At 35.3% G+C, this 18,459-nt stretch overlaps 1 protein-coding gene across 4 annotated transcripts in view; it reads left to right on the forward strand.

Moving 5' to 3' along the window:
* Positions 1 to 3,391: 3,391 nt before the first annotated feature.
* Positions 3,392 to 18,459, forward strand: part of LOC126826704 (trichohyalin) — a 30,694-nt gene continuing 15,626 nt past the window's right edge. For 3 of the 4 annotated variants that reach the window (XM_050555722.2, XM_050555723.2, XM_050555724.2), the window contains exons 1-4: positions 3,392 to 3,592; positions 15,996 to 16,058; positions 17,233 to 17,371; positions 17,991 to 18,081. In XM_050555722.2, coding sequence (XP_050411679.1) covers positions 3,535 to 3,592; positions 15,996 to 16,058; positions 17,233 to 17,371; positions 17,991 to 18,081 — 351 coding nt within the window. In that variant the 5' untranslated portion in view covers positions 3,392 to 3,534. Of the gene's footprint in view, positions 3,593 to 13,892; positions 13,954 to 15,995; positions 16,059 to 17,232; positions 17,372 to 17,990; positions 18,082 to 18,459 lie in introns of those variants that run through there. The other variant, XM_050555725.2, reaches the window with a different exon arrangement.

Below are 18,459 nucleotides of genomic sequence, written 5' to 3' on the forward strand. Positions count from 1 at the left end.
AGAAAAATTCGAAAAGGCGCTTATTGTTGGAGGTTTTCCATCGGGGTAATACATCATTTTAATTTATGCACAGTAATGATAGTTTTATGCATTACCACGACTTCGTGCTCTACAGAAGTTAAATATACAAATGAAATAAATACACCAAAATACAAATAAGACATACATGTAAACATTGCAATCAATTTAAAATCATATAAATGTTATTAAAATAATGTAAACAACGTACGTGTCAACGAGGTCGTGTGATGTGACATGAAACTTAGACCTACAACAATGCACGTGAACTTAAAGGTTAACCATCTTCTACAGTTTTAAAAGAACGATTTTTCCATTACCTTTGTGAAACAAGAGTGATAAAGAAGGAAGAGAAAATATGGTTATATGTATAGGCCCGTAGCGGGGGTCAAGAGGGCCACGTTTGTCGTTGGCTTCGTATTGGGTCCAATGGAAAGGGCGCCTTTGGCGCCCATTGGGTGCGCAGGTTTGTACCAGGGGAGGCAGCTGTCCCCCTTGCCCCCCTCCCGCCCCCCGCTAGCTAGGGGCCCCCGATGACACTTCGTTATAAGAAAGCTATGACATGACAATCAAAACGCCCAGTTGCCACACATTCTTTTGCGATTGATTTTAGTGAAGTTGTTTGGAATGTTCATGACAATACGAGATATATTGAAATATATGTTATTGACAAAATTATGTAGATATAAGAAATGAAATGAAATGAAATGGGGTTAACGTCCTACTGTTTGTTATGAGAGAAAATTTTCACGGTCAGCGGCACTATGGCCAACTGCGAAGGGATCTTTTCCGTGCATGCCAATGTAAACACGGGACTTGAGTTTTTCGTCCCATCCGAACGACTAGACAGCTATCCTTGTCAGACCCTCCGTCCTGTATCACTGACAAGGGGAAACCACGTCGGAAAATCCCGGTGAACTTTCTCGGCCAATGCAGGGATCGAACACACGACCTCCAGACTAGTGAGCCAGCGTCTGACCCACCTAGCCACTGTGGCTCCCTGTGTAGGTATAAGACAGAAATATATTGTTTAATCACTCCGGCACGTTATGATATGGCATACCAGACATCCTATAAATTAATCTAGTAACTTGTACCATGCGTAGCGGACATTTTAATTAATGGCATCTGATAAATATAAAATATGTTCTCCTTGTTGATTGAGTGTAATTAAGATACGATATGTATCCTTAAAATATGACCATTAAAATCGAGGAAGGGAGACGGGCGACATCTGCTTAAGGAGTAGACCGTCTGGTCTAGCCTGGTAACTATACGCACCTGTGTGGCAATGTATATTATTCTGTATGCTTCCTGATAATACATATTATTACACCCAACGTGTATCCTGTTTCCTGTAAATAGAGTTTCCAGTTCAGAAATGAACTATATTAAGAAACTTATGAACTGCATGCTTTGGGACGAAAACCTGAGGTCCGCCAGTCTGTACACAGTTCGCATATGGAATTGGGTGAATGGAAGGTATAAAAACCGCTATTTGGATAAAGGTCTTCCATATATCGTTGATAAACCACCAGAATGTCTTTGGATATCGTTTACATCCGTCACTTAATAAGCATAATACTACCAAAAGAAGCCCTTAACGTCCACATACTATAGTTCACGGTAAATTGCTACGTTAAAATAAACATTTAAAATAGTGATTGGTTTATATTAAAGGGATGTTATATACATGTATCCCCCAAGGTATTTAATGAATCAACATTTGATTCATACCACTGCGAAAAAAAACAAACCTATCACAATATTTCTAAGGCCTCTGGTCCGGATACGCGAGTCCGTCTGCTCACACTGATCAGCACGTGTTAATGCAGTCATCTTTGACAGAGATATTACTAGACTCGTAATTCTCTGTGAAACAGATTGCCGTCTGCTGTGTCCAGAGTGCGGGGTGGTTACAGCCCACTGAACACAAATTTGTGATACTTTTTTTTCCATTAATCCGCCTCCACGTAGGGGATCATTAGCGGCGAGAGAAAACTCACGCGGTTAGACAGACGATCCTGCTTCTTGGCATGTACAAACCTTCCTTGAATGACACGCTTTAAAGCACCCGAACGTATTCATATTGAAGCATAATTATTTATTATTTTATTTTGTCAAACCAGATTTCCATAAGTGTGATCTTTAGATTAAGATATAAAGCCATTTTCAAACCAAATACTTGGCGTTAAAAATAATGTCGACATGTTATCTACAGACCACGGGTTTTAGTGAATCCTTGACCTCTTGTTAACTAACATAAATATGAAAGAAACAGATAAAGCCCAATAAATAATGATATGGCAGATCACTTCCTAGCAATGATAAGTGAAAAAAATCCACAATCACTTTCAAAGTAACTAAACTAGAACGAATGACATTTTCAGAAGTTTTGGCCATATTGATGGACTTTTCAATGTATAATTGGAGGTATGTTGTTAATATTTATGGATTGCATTAACAGTAGTCTACCGTTGACTCTAACGTGTATTTGTCGGTAGTGTCATTTACCCAAGTGACTTCTTGGATTATCCCTTGCTAAATTCTTTTTCCGACGTTTAATCGTGTATGACGTTTAGGTCTATTAATCTTATCCAAACAGTTAGCCAATAGATCATCATAAGAAACGCTCCTTTACGTCACTCAGTATATAGTATCGATGTAAGCGCTATACGGCTTTGGCATCGACAGGCTGCCAGTTTGTCCTGTTGGGTCCACGTGGGTAATCTGGTATTTTTCTAGTAAGATTGAAGGTTTCTACTTTCCATATAATATACCAAATATGTAATACCTTTATTGGAAATAACTACCCTATGAATACTTTCTTCGGAATTTATCTTTAAATAAACTTATCCGAAGTTTTAATATCGCTCCATTAAAGTAAAAATAAAAAAGTACATTTAAATTTAATAAATATTATATTATTTGAAAAACTCTCTAGTAGAATGTTTTATAAACACAAGGAAAAAAATAATGATAAATCAATACTTGGCTGCATAAAGTAGGTTCCATTGAAAACAAACAACCAAATAGTGCAGTTTTACTTGAGACCCAATCACATGAAACTGAGCCCGTGTAAAATCGCAACATAGAAGAAGGGGGTGGATTAACGCTCATTTTGGTCGATCGAAGGAAACTTATGGTGGGTTCTTACCTGTAAATTTTGACGTCTTAAAAGGGAGTTGCTTCCCTTTTATTAATTTATTTTGCTATTCTTTTAATTTGACAGAATAAAATATCGCCAGTGTTCAAATTGAAACCAAATTACATTTGATATTAATTTTATTGTTGATATATTCCTATCAATTATTAGTTTTTGTTCTGTAAGCTGGAAGTTCGAAACTCGCATAACTAACTCTGTACTGTGGAAGGAAACTTCCGGTACAAATGTTGTGTTTCTGATTCAGCCTTGTGTATATTTTCACGTAGTTTGACTAAATAATAAAATTTTTGTAAATGGATGGCTTGCATGTGTCATTATAATATCTGCAACGGTCGTATTAAAACTGTGAAATGGCCGAAGCGAGAGACACCGGGGAAGCACTACCCCCAAAGGGAACAGTAGAGCAAGGTAAGTTACATTGTTGATGAATGGTCGAAAGTTCTGCTAGTGCTACGTCGTTGAGAGTCGAATGAATTTGACATGTAACATGTAAGTTTTCTCTGATTTTATCATAAATTAATGATCGAGTATATATCAATTTTTTAAAATTGCTAGCACTAAACAACAAAGTGTCAAAGAAAAGGTCAAAGAAATTTGTACCTAATTAGTTTAATTGAATGTGTATGAGAATTGACCACTCATCCCACAATGTTTGTGGTTTATTACAGATTTAACTTCCAATACAATAAATATGATATTATTTACACTTAAACTTTTGTGGCATTGTTGGCTGATCTGACACCCAAACCCTAACCCATAATCCACATACAAACCTATGAAAAAAGTAGTCAGATCAACCAACTTTTGTTGAAAAATTGTTAAAAACACAAAAATAAAAAGTATAGAAGACCACTCATCCCACAATAGTTGTGTTTGTTTTAATACATGGTCCGAGATAGAAGACCACTCGGACCTAATTAACACCTTAGTATTTCAAGGAAAAAAAATGTATTAAAATATTAAAACAAACAAAACTATCAATTTATCAAAACATCAATATCAATTTGCTAAAACATCACTTTTTTATTTCAAAATCAAATTGATCCAAGTCGTCTTCTAATCTTGGTGAGAGTGATCTTCAAAGAAAACAATTGTATTAAAACAAATACAACTATCACTTTATTTGTTGGTCCAAGTGGTCCTATATCTCGGCCCACGTATTAAAACAAACACAACTATTGTGGGATGAGTGGTCTTCTAAACTTAGTTCTAGTGGTCATCTATCTTGATCCGAGTGTTCTTCTATTGGTCCGAGTGGTCTTTGACTGAGTAGTCTTTGGGATGAATTTTTGGGATAACGTTTAATTTAATAGTGTTGCAGAGTTTTGTTATGAATGAATTCATTTCTTGATGATTCCAAAATCATGTTCTTTAAAAGAGATGTGTCAGATTAGATTTGATATTGTATATATCTTTTTAAATACCAAAATGTTCAGATTTATGTCCTGTTATAATTAAACACTGTCTATTATCTACATGTACTTTATGTTAGAGTTTTATCTCATTTTTGCAATTGTTTTTGTGACAAGCGTGAATATCACAATTCAGAAAGTTTATGACATCAAGCTTGAGTTCAATAACCAAAATATATATGATGATTGTTTGGTGCGTTTTTAAAATATTTGAATTAAAAATCCAGACAGCCCAAATTAAAATGAAATGAGAGGTAAACGTGACATCACGATTCTTTGAGAATAATGGAAGGAGCATTTAAAAAAATTAGACCACCAATTCTGTCATATATCACTTGTCACTAACGGAACTTGAAATTGCCACAACTACTTTCATATATCTTGGAATGATCAATATGAATGATTTTTGATACGGTACTGATACATGTACATATCTGCCTCATCATATACTATTCAAAAAAAGTAGGGGATATTTGATTTTTAAGTGTTATTAAAGTCACCTAATGAAACTGACGAAGAAACAAATGACAAAATGAAATGAAGTTCACATTCATCGATTTATTCCAAATGATCGTTAGACTAAGTAAGGCACAGACTGACCATTATAAGGGTAAAATGATACCCGGAAGATGAAACGGCGGCCATGACGTCGTGCGAACGGCACAACATGGACTGCCAAGATGTTGTCCCGGTAGTACTGGCCTGTAACACGCCCTGCAACAACATGTAAAGCCGTTCTTCCAGCAACAGTGATGCCTCCCCACACCATAACAGAACCACCCCCAAATCGATCATGTCTGATGACGTTAACGTCTTGGAAGCGCTCGTTTCGACGACGCCACACCCTCCTACGTCTGTCCAAAAAATCAACAGTGAACCTTGACTCATCTGAAAACATCACATTGCTCCAGCGTCAATTATCCCAGTGTTGACGATCTCTACACCAACGACGTCTTGCCTGAATGTGATGATCTCTCAAACAAGGGATCACGCGAGGACGTCGGGCGCGAAGGTGACCCCTATGCAGTCGATTCCGAATCGTCAGGCCACTCACTCTCACACCAGTGTCTGTTTGAAGACGAGCGCTGATCTGATTTGCTGTGAAGACACGATTTCTCAAGGCCAAGGTACGGATAAATCGATCCTGGGCTTGAGTTGTCGCCCTTGGTCGACCTTAGCGTGGTCTGTCCTGTACAGATTGTGTATCACGGTATCTGGACCATAGCCTGCTTATGACAGACTGAGAAACATTCATCGTCCGCGCCACAACCGCCTGTGTTGTGCTGATCTGTAGCATGCCAAGGGCACGTAACCTTTCATTTTGGGTAAGCCGACGCATATCAAAATTTGTTTTCTGGTCACTAAAACAATTAAACTGATGTTTCCACCCTGGAATTCAATGCCACAATGACTGTAACATTCAAAGTCAGAGTCGTGCAAATCTTGGGTTGGACCCCCATGATGATCCCAAGCATCACCTGCATTCCATGCGGTAGCTATTGGTGCGTTTGGGCGTCACATGTAACTGGAAATGTTTCTTCTGTTAGGTTCTATAGTGACTTTTTTCGTAGTCATTTGCATATTTTAGTATTATGCCCCCAAAATCAAATATCCCCTACTTTTTTTGAATAGTATATATTACATGACATTTTGGTTCCATGACATTTCGGACTCAAAACAAATATGGCCTTGACATTTCAGACTCCGGTAGGTAGGTGATTTTTCGGACTCGGGAATGAATTGAAAGAAAAGGTTGAACACAAAAATCAAATCAGTTTATAATAAGCCAAAAACGATTTTATAAAAGGAACATTGTCCGAAACTGAATCCGAAACCTCATTATTATGAAGTCCGAACAGTCGTTAAGTAAGTCTGAAAAGTCGTCAGACTAAAGGGCCAATACACGTTCAAATACATAGCATTGATGTGCAATTACCCATACACGATTCAATGATTTTCCATCAAAAATCAGTCTCGTTTTGAACTCCGACGAAAGGCCACGAAGGAAATGGTCAAAAGACTGTTTTTTGAAGCGACAAGAGTATGGTCACGTCATCCTTCTCTGAGAGTTATGGGCCAACGAACCAGAGGACTTTCATAACTTCTTCAATAACATGTCGTACGCAGCGTCATTCTTGTCCCGATTACTGTAGTCAGGCGACTTAATTTTCCACAGGGCTGGCAAGGTCTTGTAGACATTTAGCACTTCAATCAGAAACTTTTTTATATGCCCACATTTTCATGTGGACGTACATGTATATTGTCATCGCCCCTGTCCGTCCGTCCACAATTGTTTGTGAACAGTCTACAGGTCACAATTTTTATCCGATTTCAATGAAACTTGAAATATAGGTTTATCACCCTAAGAGTTTGGTTCCTTTCGATATTGGCATCTATCGAACCATAACTTCATGGATTATGGCCCCTGATTGTACGAAAAATCACGTTTTTGGCTTGTGAACACTGTAGAGGTCACAATTTTTATCCGATTTTGTTGAAACTTGAAATGTAAGTTTATACCCCAAGGATCTCGGTTCCTTTCGATATTCGCGCATATCGGACCGTAACTTCCTGAATTATGGCCCCTGATTGTACGCAAAAACGTGTTTTTTGGCTTGTGGACCCTATAGAGGCCATAATTTTTATCCGATTTAAAAAAACGTATTATTATATCACCGTTAAACCCTAAGGACGGTTGAGTTCGAATTTCGTGAAAATCCGCTTAAAACTGACAGACAAAATGGCCACCGTTTGTTCTCAAATAGTGTAAAAATATGGTATATCAAGGTTGTGGACCCTATAGAGGTCACAATTTTTATCCGATTTTGTTGAAACTTGAAATGTAAGTTTATAACCCAAAGATCTCGGTTCCTTTCTATATTTGCGCATATCGGAATGTAAGTTCATGAATTATGGCCCCTGATTGTACGAAAAATCACGTTTTTAGCTTGTGTACCCTATAGAGGTCATAATTTTTATCTGATTTAAAAAATCATATTATTATATCACCGTTACACCCTAAGGACGACTGAGTTCGAATTTCGTGAAAATCGGCCAAAAACTGACAGATAAAATGGACGCCCTTCGTTCTCAAATAGCGTAAAAATATGGTATATCAAGGTTGTGGACCCTATAGAGGTTACAATTTTTATCCGATTTTGTTGAAACTTGAAATGTTAGTTTATAACACAAAGATCTTGGTTCCTGTCGATATTTGCGCATATCGGACTGTAACTTACTGAATTATGGCCCCTGATTGTACGAAAAATCGCGTTTTTAGCTTGTGGACCCTATAGAGGTCATAATTTTTATCCGATTTAAAAAAACGTATTATTATATCACCGTTACACCCTAAGGACGACTGAGTTCGAATTTCGTGAAAATCGGCCCAAAACTGACAGACAAAATGGCCGCCCCTCGTTCTCAAATTGCGTAAAAATATGGTATATCAAGGTTGTGGACCCTATAGAGGTCACAATTTTTGTTCGATTTTGTTGAAACTTGAAATGTAAGTTTATAACTCAAAGATCTTGGTTCCTGTAGATATTTGTGCATATCGAATTGTAATTTCCTGAATTATGGCCCTTGATTGTAGGAAAAATCATTTTCGTTTTAGCTTGTTTTCTATCCATCTCTCGAAAATGTGGGCGTATCCTGCCTGGCAGCTGCTGGTTTCTGTCGCTTTCAATGAAATATTGTTCAAAGCATTGAACGGAGCCCACACATGCTTCAACATATTGACGACCAGCAATAAATATCAATGGTGGTTTGAATCGTCAATATTTTGAGTCAATGGTTCTTTTGACATCAAAAGGCCCAATACACGGTAAAAAATTTTGATTTTGACTTTCTTTTTTTTTTTATGCGTATGCCCCCTTTAGTCCAAAAAGTCGTTTGTGTGGAGTTCAAAAGGTCGTACTACCTCTTCATAAGCTTAAAATCATAAAACATGCCAGTTTCTATGTACATGTATTAAAAGGTTGGTTTCTTTCAATAATATATTGCTCATTCATAATCTTATATTTATTTTTAAATTTTTAAGCAATATTCAAGCCATTCTTTACGAAATGACTCCCTTTAAGTGATGCCTGTATCACGTTCCCTGTGGGGTTGTCCTCTACTGTGGGTAGCTATTTGGTTGTGTGGCTGGTTCCCCTGCACTTAAATGTAACTATCTCTAGTATCAAAAACAGTTATAATATTTCTGCTATCTTTGTAGTACCAGCCTATTCTTCAACCAAAATGTTGTACCAGACAAACCAAAATGGCCTAAATATTTGGAATATTTCCTTGGAAATACTGAACATAATTGGACCATTTTTGGACTGACATCCTTGTAGAGATTTAACTTTCACAATATTGTACACACCTAGTATTAGTACATGGAAATTTAGTAATGATAAATTATTGTAGGTTCTTTTTTCAGACTTCTAATATATGGTGCTGCAAAATGCTAACAAATCCATAGCTTCAAATTGAATAACCAGCTTTGAAGAATTTAGCTCAAACCGTGTGACGTGATCTGGAATGTTGGATAAGTTTGTAATATTGTTTAGGCCTTTAATACAGTGTCCGAAATGTTATGATGTCATTGTAGAGAATGTACAGTAATTTGAAATCATGTACAGTTTTTGAGTCCGAAAGTGCTGTACAATTAAAACCATAAGGTCAATAGTGAAAGATTATATCCTTTATCCTTTATGGTATCAATATGTATTGGGACTAATGCCTATTTGTAACCGTTCAATTTTAATTTTACAAGATCTCTATTCAACTCAATGTTTCTACATGTTAGGATGTACATGTGGTTAAACAAGTACATAATGTGCCATTTATGTAGTTCAAAGTTACTCTGATTTGTGAATCATGACTGTAATGAAGTGTTAACACTTAAAATTTCTAATTAGTTGATTTAATGAGATTAGTTAGTTAGGTGGCTTTATGATGGTAATTTACTGCAGTTGAGTGGGAATGGAATGACAATTATGACAGAGTGGATATGTTGAATAATTGCTTGTCGAGCTGGCTCCTCAACTAGATATGAGATTATTATGCAATCTAGTACACTATTGTAGTCTGTCTCATGGTGATGAAACTTCACATTTGTCCAACTAATGTACACCAAAGAACATCTGAGTCGTCTGTCAATTATTTGCAGTGTTTTTGTAAATGTTTTTGAAACCTTGTAAACACACCACATATTACATGTCACATTTTTGGGGATATCTTTATGAAACTTGCCCTGATTGCTCAAGTTACACATGTAGAACCCAGTTAAAATTCATTTTGTTTGAAAATCATGTAAATATTTAAAAAAGGTCGAAGTTGAAATGTGCTAATCGAAATACTAAGTTTTAAAGCTGTTGAACATGAATATCAGGGTATCCATTATACTCTATGACTTGGCGGGTGGTGAACATATAATTAAATAGGTATATTTTGTAGCCTGGCAATCGAGCATCTGCAGATCTGTTGAAAACCTATTGCGGACTATAATGTGCACAACTCATGCAAAATCTTAAACCATCGATGAATTGGCAGATCTGTTTAATTTAGTTTGCTCTCTTATTTGAAAACAGATGTCTTGCATACATTTTGGAGAGTTCTGCATTAAAATTGTGCCTAAAAAGTTTTGGGTTGGAAAAAAGTGTACTCATGTGAGTACACTGCATTATGGATGCTACGTCTATGGGATGAAATTACAATGTACATATATGTACTTAAAAGTCTCATTTTTTTTTTACTTTATCAAGTTGTGTTGATATTTTTTGTTATCAAAAAAGACTTGTAGGAGATTCTCTATGTATTATACCGTACATGTACATACTGTACATGTAACTGTCATAGTCAAATCACGTAAAGCTGAAAATGATATTTTTACCGACCAGCAAAGATCATCAAAGTGTTAATGTTTTACAAACTTTTGTCACATTACACTGTATAGACTAATGTTTTCTATCAGGAAATATGTGTTACATACATACATATTAAAGCAATTAAACTGCATGTACAAGTATAATATCTGTAAGGGTATATACGGTTATTCATTTGTATCGTCTGTGTATTTTATACTGTTACAAGTCGAATTCAAATAATATTAATTTACGACAGCTTTACATGTATGTTTCTATTTGTTTCCCAACCTCGAAAAAAAATATGTTTTTAGTTGAATGCTCATCAATGTATTTTATCTTATCAATGATGTAAGTTTAGATTTCAATTTGGAAAAACCCTAATGTTTACTACTGGTAGTTATATGTAGAAAAGATCCCTGGAGTGTCACGTGTCAAGGTAAAGTGAATCACTTTGTGATGTAAACTAATATTTATAACAATTACGTCATGCTATGTAAATTTAACTATTATAAGATATTTTTCAGTATTTGATGTCAGTCTGATTGCCATTCTGTAGTTTATTAGGCATGTATAGGAATCCATAAAATAATATTCAATGTAAATACATGCACTAAGCCACTAAATCCTGTTTATAGTTACTGATAAACACCAGTTAAAATGTTGTACTTATATGCAAGGGTTCATTGCCAAGAATGAGTGTATTGGACAATATTTGTTAAGTTGTGTTTTCTGTCAACACCAGCTCCCTGTAATGATATAGCATTTTAGATCCTTTTGTTTACTTTTATTTGAATATAGAAAATCCAGGGTAGCAAGACTTACGTGTGCATGTACTACAGAGTAACTAGATTCATACCAAAATATAGAAGGCATGGAATGGCTTTTATGAATTGATCACTGTTACAGGTTTATAAGCATTTTTGTGCAGAAAGGGTCTTTTCGATCCATATCTAGGATTCTGATCGGATACTGGTTTTTCCATGATAAAGCAAACTGTCATTAAAAACAAATTTTTGAAATGGATTCACCTGAAACCTGCATGCACTGTTATTCAGGGGAATATAGAACATGTATCTACCATAGCTACCGTTAAGAGAATTTCAAATACCAAATTCAGTATGCTGCACATGCAGTCGATACATTCTGTTCACATTCTGTGAATATATTTTACCTTTGCATAACAATACTAATGACTGATGTGCAGGTGGGCTTGTGACCTTTACTACTTTACACAGAAATCAGGGCTTCCTTTTCTTAGATTATGGGATCATTTTCACTAACTTGGGGTCCATTTTGTGAACTAGGGAGACCTTCCATTGGACTCATGAGCTCAGCGTCTTAAGGGTCCATATCAAGTTTTTGGCATCTTCATTCTGTTTAATTATATGTCCACATTAATAATGCGAATGTCCCTGTGTATGTGTCTGTGGGCAGCCTACAGGGTGCAATTCTTAATGGATTGTCTTGAAACCCTAAGGGGACAATTCCTATTGTTTTTGGTGTGTTTTCCAACCTCCGGGGGCAGAGCCATGTCATCTTTTTGTATTTTGTATTTCTTAACGGATCATCTTGATACTTTGCATACTTATTTCTTATATACTAAGGATTACCCCTATAGATTTTTAATAGATCATCTTGGAACTTTGTATACGTATTCCTTATAGCCTAAGGACGACAACTATTGGTTTTGGTGCATGCCCTGACTCCCAGGGGCTGAGCCACACCCAATTTTTGTGTTTATCGTATACTGGCCACAATTCTGAATGGATGATCTTGAAACTTGGCATATTTATTCCTTATAGCCGAAGTGGGGCAACTATTGCTTTTGGTCAATGTCCAGACCCCAGGGGCAGAGCCACGCCCAAATCTTGTGTTTAGCGTCAGAAGGCCACACTTCTGAATGGATTATCTTGGAACTTGGTATACTTATTATACCCTAAGGATGGCAACTATTGATTTTGATGCATGATTACCCCTCCCCCCGGCGGTTCCACGCCCACTTTTTGTTAATATTTTTTCTGTAAATATTACTAAATAATCTACAGGTTGCAATTATTGACAGATTTGGATCCAATTCAGCATGATCCATCATAGGGTTCTACCATTTATATTGGTCCATGTCCAACAGTCCAACCCCCATGGGGGCAAAGCCATGCCCAATTTTTGTGTTAAACGTCGACAGGCTGCAATTCTGAATTGATCATCTTGGAACCTATTCCTTATACCATAAGGTGGCAACTATTTGTTTTGGTGCATGTCCCAACCCCCAGGTGTGTCCTACCACTAACCACACCCATATTTTTGTCTGTAAATACTCGACAGGTTGCAATTATTAACAGACTTTGTTCAAATTCAGCATATCAATCATTTCAATAACAGGGTTGTACCGATTTGCGTATAGATATATTGTTCCATATCCAACCCCCAGGAGCAGAGCCACGCCCAATTTTTGTGTTTATCGTCTACAGGCAGCAATTCTGAATGGATCATCTTCGAACTTGGCATATTTATTCCTTATATCACAAAGACAGCAACTATTTATTTTGGTGCATTCCCCAAACCTCTGGGACGGTGTCACACCTACTTTTTTGTTAATATTTAGTCTGTAAATTAGGCAAAACAAACCCCAACGCCTAGCCTTACATGTACAGTCGTTGCAGCCATTTCATATTTCATGCCCTTCATTTTAAAAAGTACCTTATCAATCAAAGCAGGAATGTGGACATATATTGCAACGATAGCAATGCTCTTGTTTTTCTGTCTTCCATGATCTTGAGCACATGCCTTGAGTTGTGAAATCTTTCCTTAAATTATTAAAGTTTAATTTAATTACTGCACTATCAAGTGTAGCTTTCTGATGTCTGTGGTTATACTCCCATCATTATTAATTTATTCTTTGTGGTTGATTAAATGTCGACAATCAAGGGAATTGGGAAGTTAGGTCAAATATTGATCAATAAAGAAGATGGATTATATATTGATTATATATAAGTAGGTTTTCATGTTTCTTCATTAGGACATGAACATATATAGTCCAAAGTCATGATTACAGGCAGCAATTTAAGGAGAGTGGGGTCTATTACTGTCTTCAGGCCTCAAGCAATTGCTTGAGAAACTGTAATGAAAGTATATGTACATGTAGAACTTGAAGAAATGTAATTTTATCTGGGGATTTCTTTCCAGCAGTTGCTTTGAAATTAATTTGAAAAAATATTTGCTACATGTACACTGTATTTGATCTTGAGCCTGAAATGGAATTGGATGTTTATGAACAAATTTTAGATTTTATTTTGAAATGGAATAGGTGAGCAGAACCACCCCCTATGTCAGAGTGTACAGTTATGTACCAGTAGTCATTGACTTTTGTCTTTTCACATGTATGACTCATGAGACAAGTGAATGGTTTATATAGGGAGTGGGTAGACATGTGATGAAATGTGTTCACATTTATATTAGATGACACAGTCTATCATTGAGTCAAATGTTGTGGTTTCAATCACAGGTTTGTATGTGTTAAAAACTTGGGTTACCTTCCTAAACTTGTAGGTTTCTCTTGGCTCTATAGTTTCCTTCTATTCCTAGAAAAGAACCATCATTGCAAGCTGATTATTGAAATACACATGTATTGATAAATTTTAGTCCCTAAATGACCTAGTTTCTGTTACATATATTTCATTGTTTCTTTGATCTTCTTTCATGGCTAGAGCTGACTTTATCATTACTAAACTTTTATTTCTAATCTATTGTAAATTGGCCAAGAATTTTCTATTCTCAATCATACATGTATATAGATCCATGATATTTGTGAGGATGTCTTAATTTTATAATTAGTAGGACAATAATCAAACATAAAACAATGGCCCACACTTTGTGTTCAATAAGATTATTTACTCTTTTTTTCTCCTCTTACATTTAATGTCAACATGAAACATTTTTTCATTCCGGTCAAAAGTAAATATAGTTATTGTCATCTTGCCAATAAATCTGTCTCCTTTTACACACAGAATAAGTCCATCTTCTTCAGGTCATTGTGATTGTACATGTTAGAGATTCTTCATCTTAACACGTATTTAGACAATGTTCTCGGACTTCACTATCAGTAATTATCCCATTTGGTACACAAAAGTAGGACTTTGTAGGCTCATTTCAGATAATGGTGAAAACAGTTCAAATTAAATCGTAAAAATATCTAGGGGCAAAGCCGAGATAAGCAATTTGATTGGGGAAGAGTTTGGAACACAATAATCCTGCTTGTAATTGAGTAGGTGTAGGATGTTACACCCCATTTCATTTCAATTCATTTTCCAAGTGATGAAACTTGGTTGGTGTGTAATTTCATTACATCAGTATCTTGTCTGATTATAAAATATATAATGAACATTTTCTGCTTAGCTTAAGCAGAGTGATAAAACAATTTGATTGCTAGTTGCTTTATAAAAAGATAAATGTGCAAGTAATTAACAAGATTTGGAATTGAGACAGGAGACATTAAATATTGCCAATTCTATGCCTAAATGCCTAAAAATGAGATCAGAGCCCATCAAGTAGAATTGCTTCCAGGGGTTGAAAAAATTTACTGGTTGCTCTGGAAAAGATCTGACATATGTACATTGGTTCTCATGATATAAAATGGCCAGTAGTTAAGTCTGTTGCCAATCAATGTAAAATATGTTTATAGAAAGGTAGAACATACTTGTCAATATTAACACAGTCCACCCTGAATAACTCAACCAAAGTGGACATAAGCTTTACTGCGTTTGCTCTCCCATGGTTAATACTATCTATTTCTAGGCAAATCTTTTTGCTAGGATCAAAGAAATATTTAGTTGGATTGATGGTTGACAGGTTGGCACATGAGTAAGATTTTCGTAACTAATTTTGTTTACCTCTAATTTAGGGTTGATGCCAGTTTTTTTAATGTGAGTAATTTTGAAACACTTGTACAATTATTGTAATCTAGTTATTTTGTGTGAAGAGTATTTTACAGTATTGTATTCATCCTTGGTTTTCTGCAACAAAATCATCAGTCAATTGTATCAATGATGACTGTGCATGGTATTACATTAACCAACACTACATATTCATGACACAATACATAAGTATATCTTTAGATTTTCATCTAGTCTTACAAAATTTATGTTTTTAAAAAAAAAAAAAAACAGATTCTGAGCAATGTACCAGTAACAGACATGTGCCTGTATATATGTGTTCATAGAAAGAAGTAAACAGACAAGATAATGGAGATTTGTTTAAACTTTAAAGATCAAGTCAATTTCTGGCAGGGCTCAATCAATCCAGAAAATCCAAAGAAGCATCATAAAAGATTTCAATTGATTTCTAGTGTATTAGTATTCCACTACAGGTGCTGTCCTGAAAAGGGCAAGGCTCAAGCATTGTTTAAGAGGAAACTTTTAGGCTCAACAGTTACAGCATTGAAATTTGGAAGTTTGAAGTCTGTGGTCGAAGTTTGGTCTCCATTTAGTCAACGTGCCTCCAATCAGTCAATTTCCTAGAAACCATAATTTTTTATTATTTTATTTACAGTACGTAAAGAATGGTCGGTTCATGAAGATGGTGCTATGGCACATTGTCTACAGAATGAAGAAAGTAAGTTTTAACACACAAAACATTTAATTACCTTTCTTCATCTATCATCATTGTACTATCTACATGTAGATAATGATTTTCACACTATTAAAATGTGACGGAAATTTTGGGCGTAAGAAATTCCAGCTGAAATATGTGAAGGCAACAGAAACTTGGAATTAGTCATGATAAATTTTGACAATAAACTTGAAAGTATTGATTATGTTTATTTTATGATGGACTATTAGAATAGCCATGGATGTTCCTTCGACATTGAATTCAAGTACATGTATACCTGTCTTGCATTTAGATTCTAACTATATATCGTCGGTGGGGAGTCAAAAGGTCGTATTTCGATTTTGCGAAATTGCCCAGAGGTTAAGAATCAAAATGTCTGATAAAACCGTCACGTCAAAATGTCGTATGTAAAATGACGTATTTCTGAAGCTTTTCTCAAATATTTATTTACAAAATATATGTGTAGCCATTTAAACAGTATGTAACTATCCGCACATATCAAGCCCAACATCTAGTGCTGAAATAAGGAGTGAAAGCTACTTATTTGCAATTTTATACAGCAAAGACGTATCTCGGGAAAATATTCAGCTTTAACTGCTTCAATTTCATAGATTTCACGCAGTAGAACCTCAACAATAATTTCAATAATACGTATTTAACCATAAAATAATACTGGCTATATTTCGTTTGATTGTAATGCTTTGGTTAGACACAAAGTAGATTTTTTCAAGAAAATACGACCTTTTCACTCTTAATAATTTTTAAGATTTTTTTGGGGAACACCCCATATACGACATTTTGAAACAATGTCGATAAAACCTCTTTTTATTGGCTTAGAAATACGACTACCAGATGAAAAGATGCACACGAAAATTCTCATTCTGAAGAAGCAAAAAAGTAAATTTCGCAAAATATGCCAGATACGACCTTTTGACTCCCCACCGACGATATGTGAATGCTTCATGATATTGATAACATATTCTTAATATTTTTATGGATGTCCCCATTGCTTGGAACTAGGTCATATGCTATTAACGAATCGATTGACAATTGAATTCATTTAACTTTCTTTAGAAGATTTGCAATATTACAGGAGTTCTTATTGGTGAAGAATACATATGCATGCATTTCTATTGAATAATTTTTCAGTAAAGTTTTTATGTCAAATATTTTACAGATAATCGACATTATGGTTTTAACAGGAATCAGAGACGTACGGTACGTAGTGACATTCCAGTTGCAAAGTTAGTTCAATCAGAAGAGGAAAAAAGATTACAAGAAGAAAGATTAAGACAATTACAGGAATTAAATGCACTGTAAGTGTTTGAAATATTTTTAGATGAAAAGGAATGGTGTTTAATAGCATGTCAACACAATACTCAAACTAACCTACAGTTCAGTTATGTCTATGTAACATGTGCAATGATGGTGGGGGAAGGGGGGAGATTCTGCCCAGATAACCATATTTCTACCTTTTTCATATCAAATGCCAACTGTCAAGGGTTGTTTTATATACACAGATGGACATCAGTTTTTTGTCCATGTGAATGACTAATAAACCCAACAACCTTCTTTTTTGCATAAAAGAAGGTTCTTGAACTAAACTCACGTAAGTTAAGGGTACTAAACCTCCTTGATTTATTTATGAATAAAGTTGATCTTCTATATACATGTATTTTGTTTTGAAAGATAAAACAGTAGTTGATTTGTACAATAATAGTTGATTACATCTCAGTGTTGACTTTATTTGAGTAAAGGACACATTGTTATTTGACAATAATTATTTAGAAACTAAATCAAATAGGTCAAGCCATAGTTTCAATAATACTCGTGCTCAACAAAATCGATGTCAATGCATATTGAAATAACAATCTAGAATAATTTCATTTGCATACTGTATGTACTTGCAACTTTAAGTTTGACTGTTTTTACAAGGGCTGAAAGGGATGCTGAAATAGCCAAGAGAGTTGCAGAGAAGGAGAAAGAACAAATATGGCGAAAAAATTCAATTGAACAAGATGATGAGGTAAAACTATATCACTGAAATACGCTGATATTTATAATGCATGGGTTTCATCTAGCAGTCATTAAAATACAATATAGTATAATTTTGTAATTTATGTAAAAAGGCATGATTAAGCTTTTGATTATATATACTCTTCAAATAAAAGTAGGGGATATTCAGAAACAATACAAAACTGCGGAAATGCACTGCTGTTTTTATTAGAGGTAACCAGTGTATGTTAATAACAGGCCAATTGCCTACACGTGAACATAAACAGTTCATATGGGCGACTAATCTCACGGCTCCATTTCACTTGCAAAGAGATACACTATCAAAAGTGAAAATGGACGTTTTTGATTTTTGTCTTAATAATGAGTAATTGCTCCACCAACCCTCAGA

Source organism: Patella vulgata, chromosome 7 (assembly GCF_932274485.2).
Source record: "Patella vulgata chromosome 7, xgPatVulg1.2, whole genome shotgun sequence".
Classification (NCBI taxonomy): Eukaryota; Metazoa; Mollusca; class Gastropoda; family Patellidae; genus Patella; species Patella vulgata.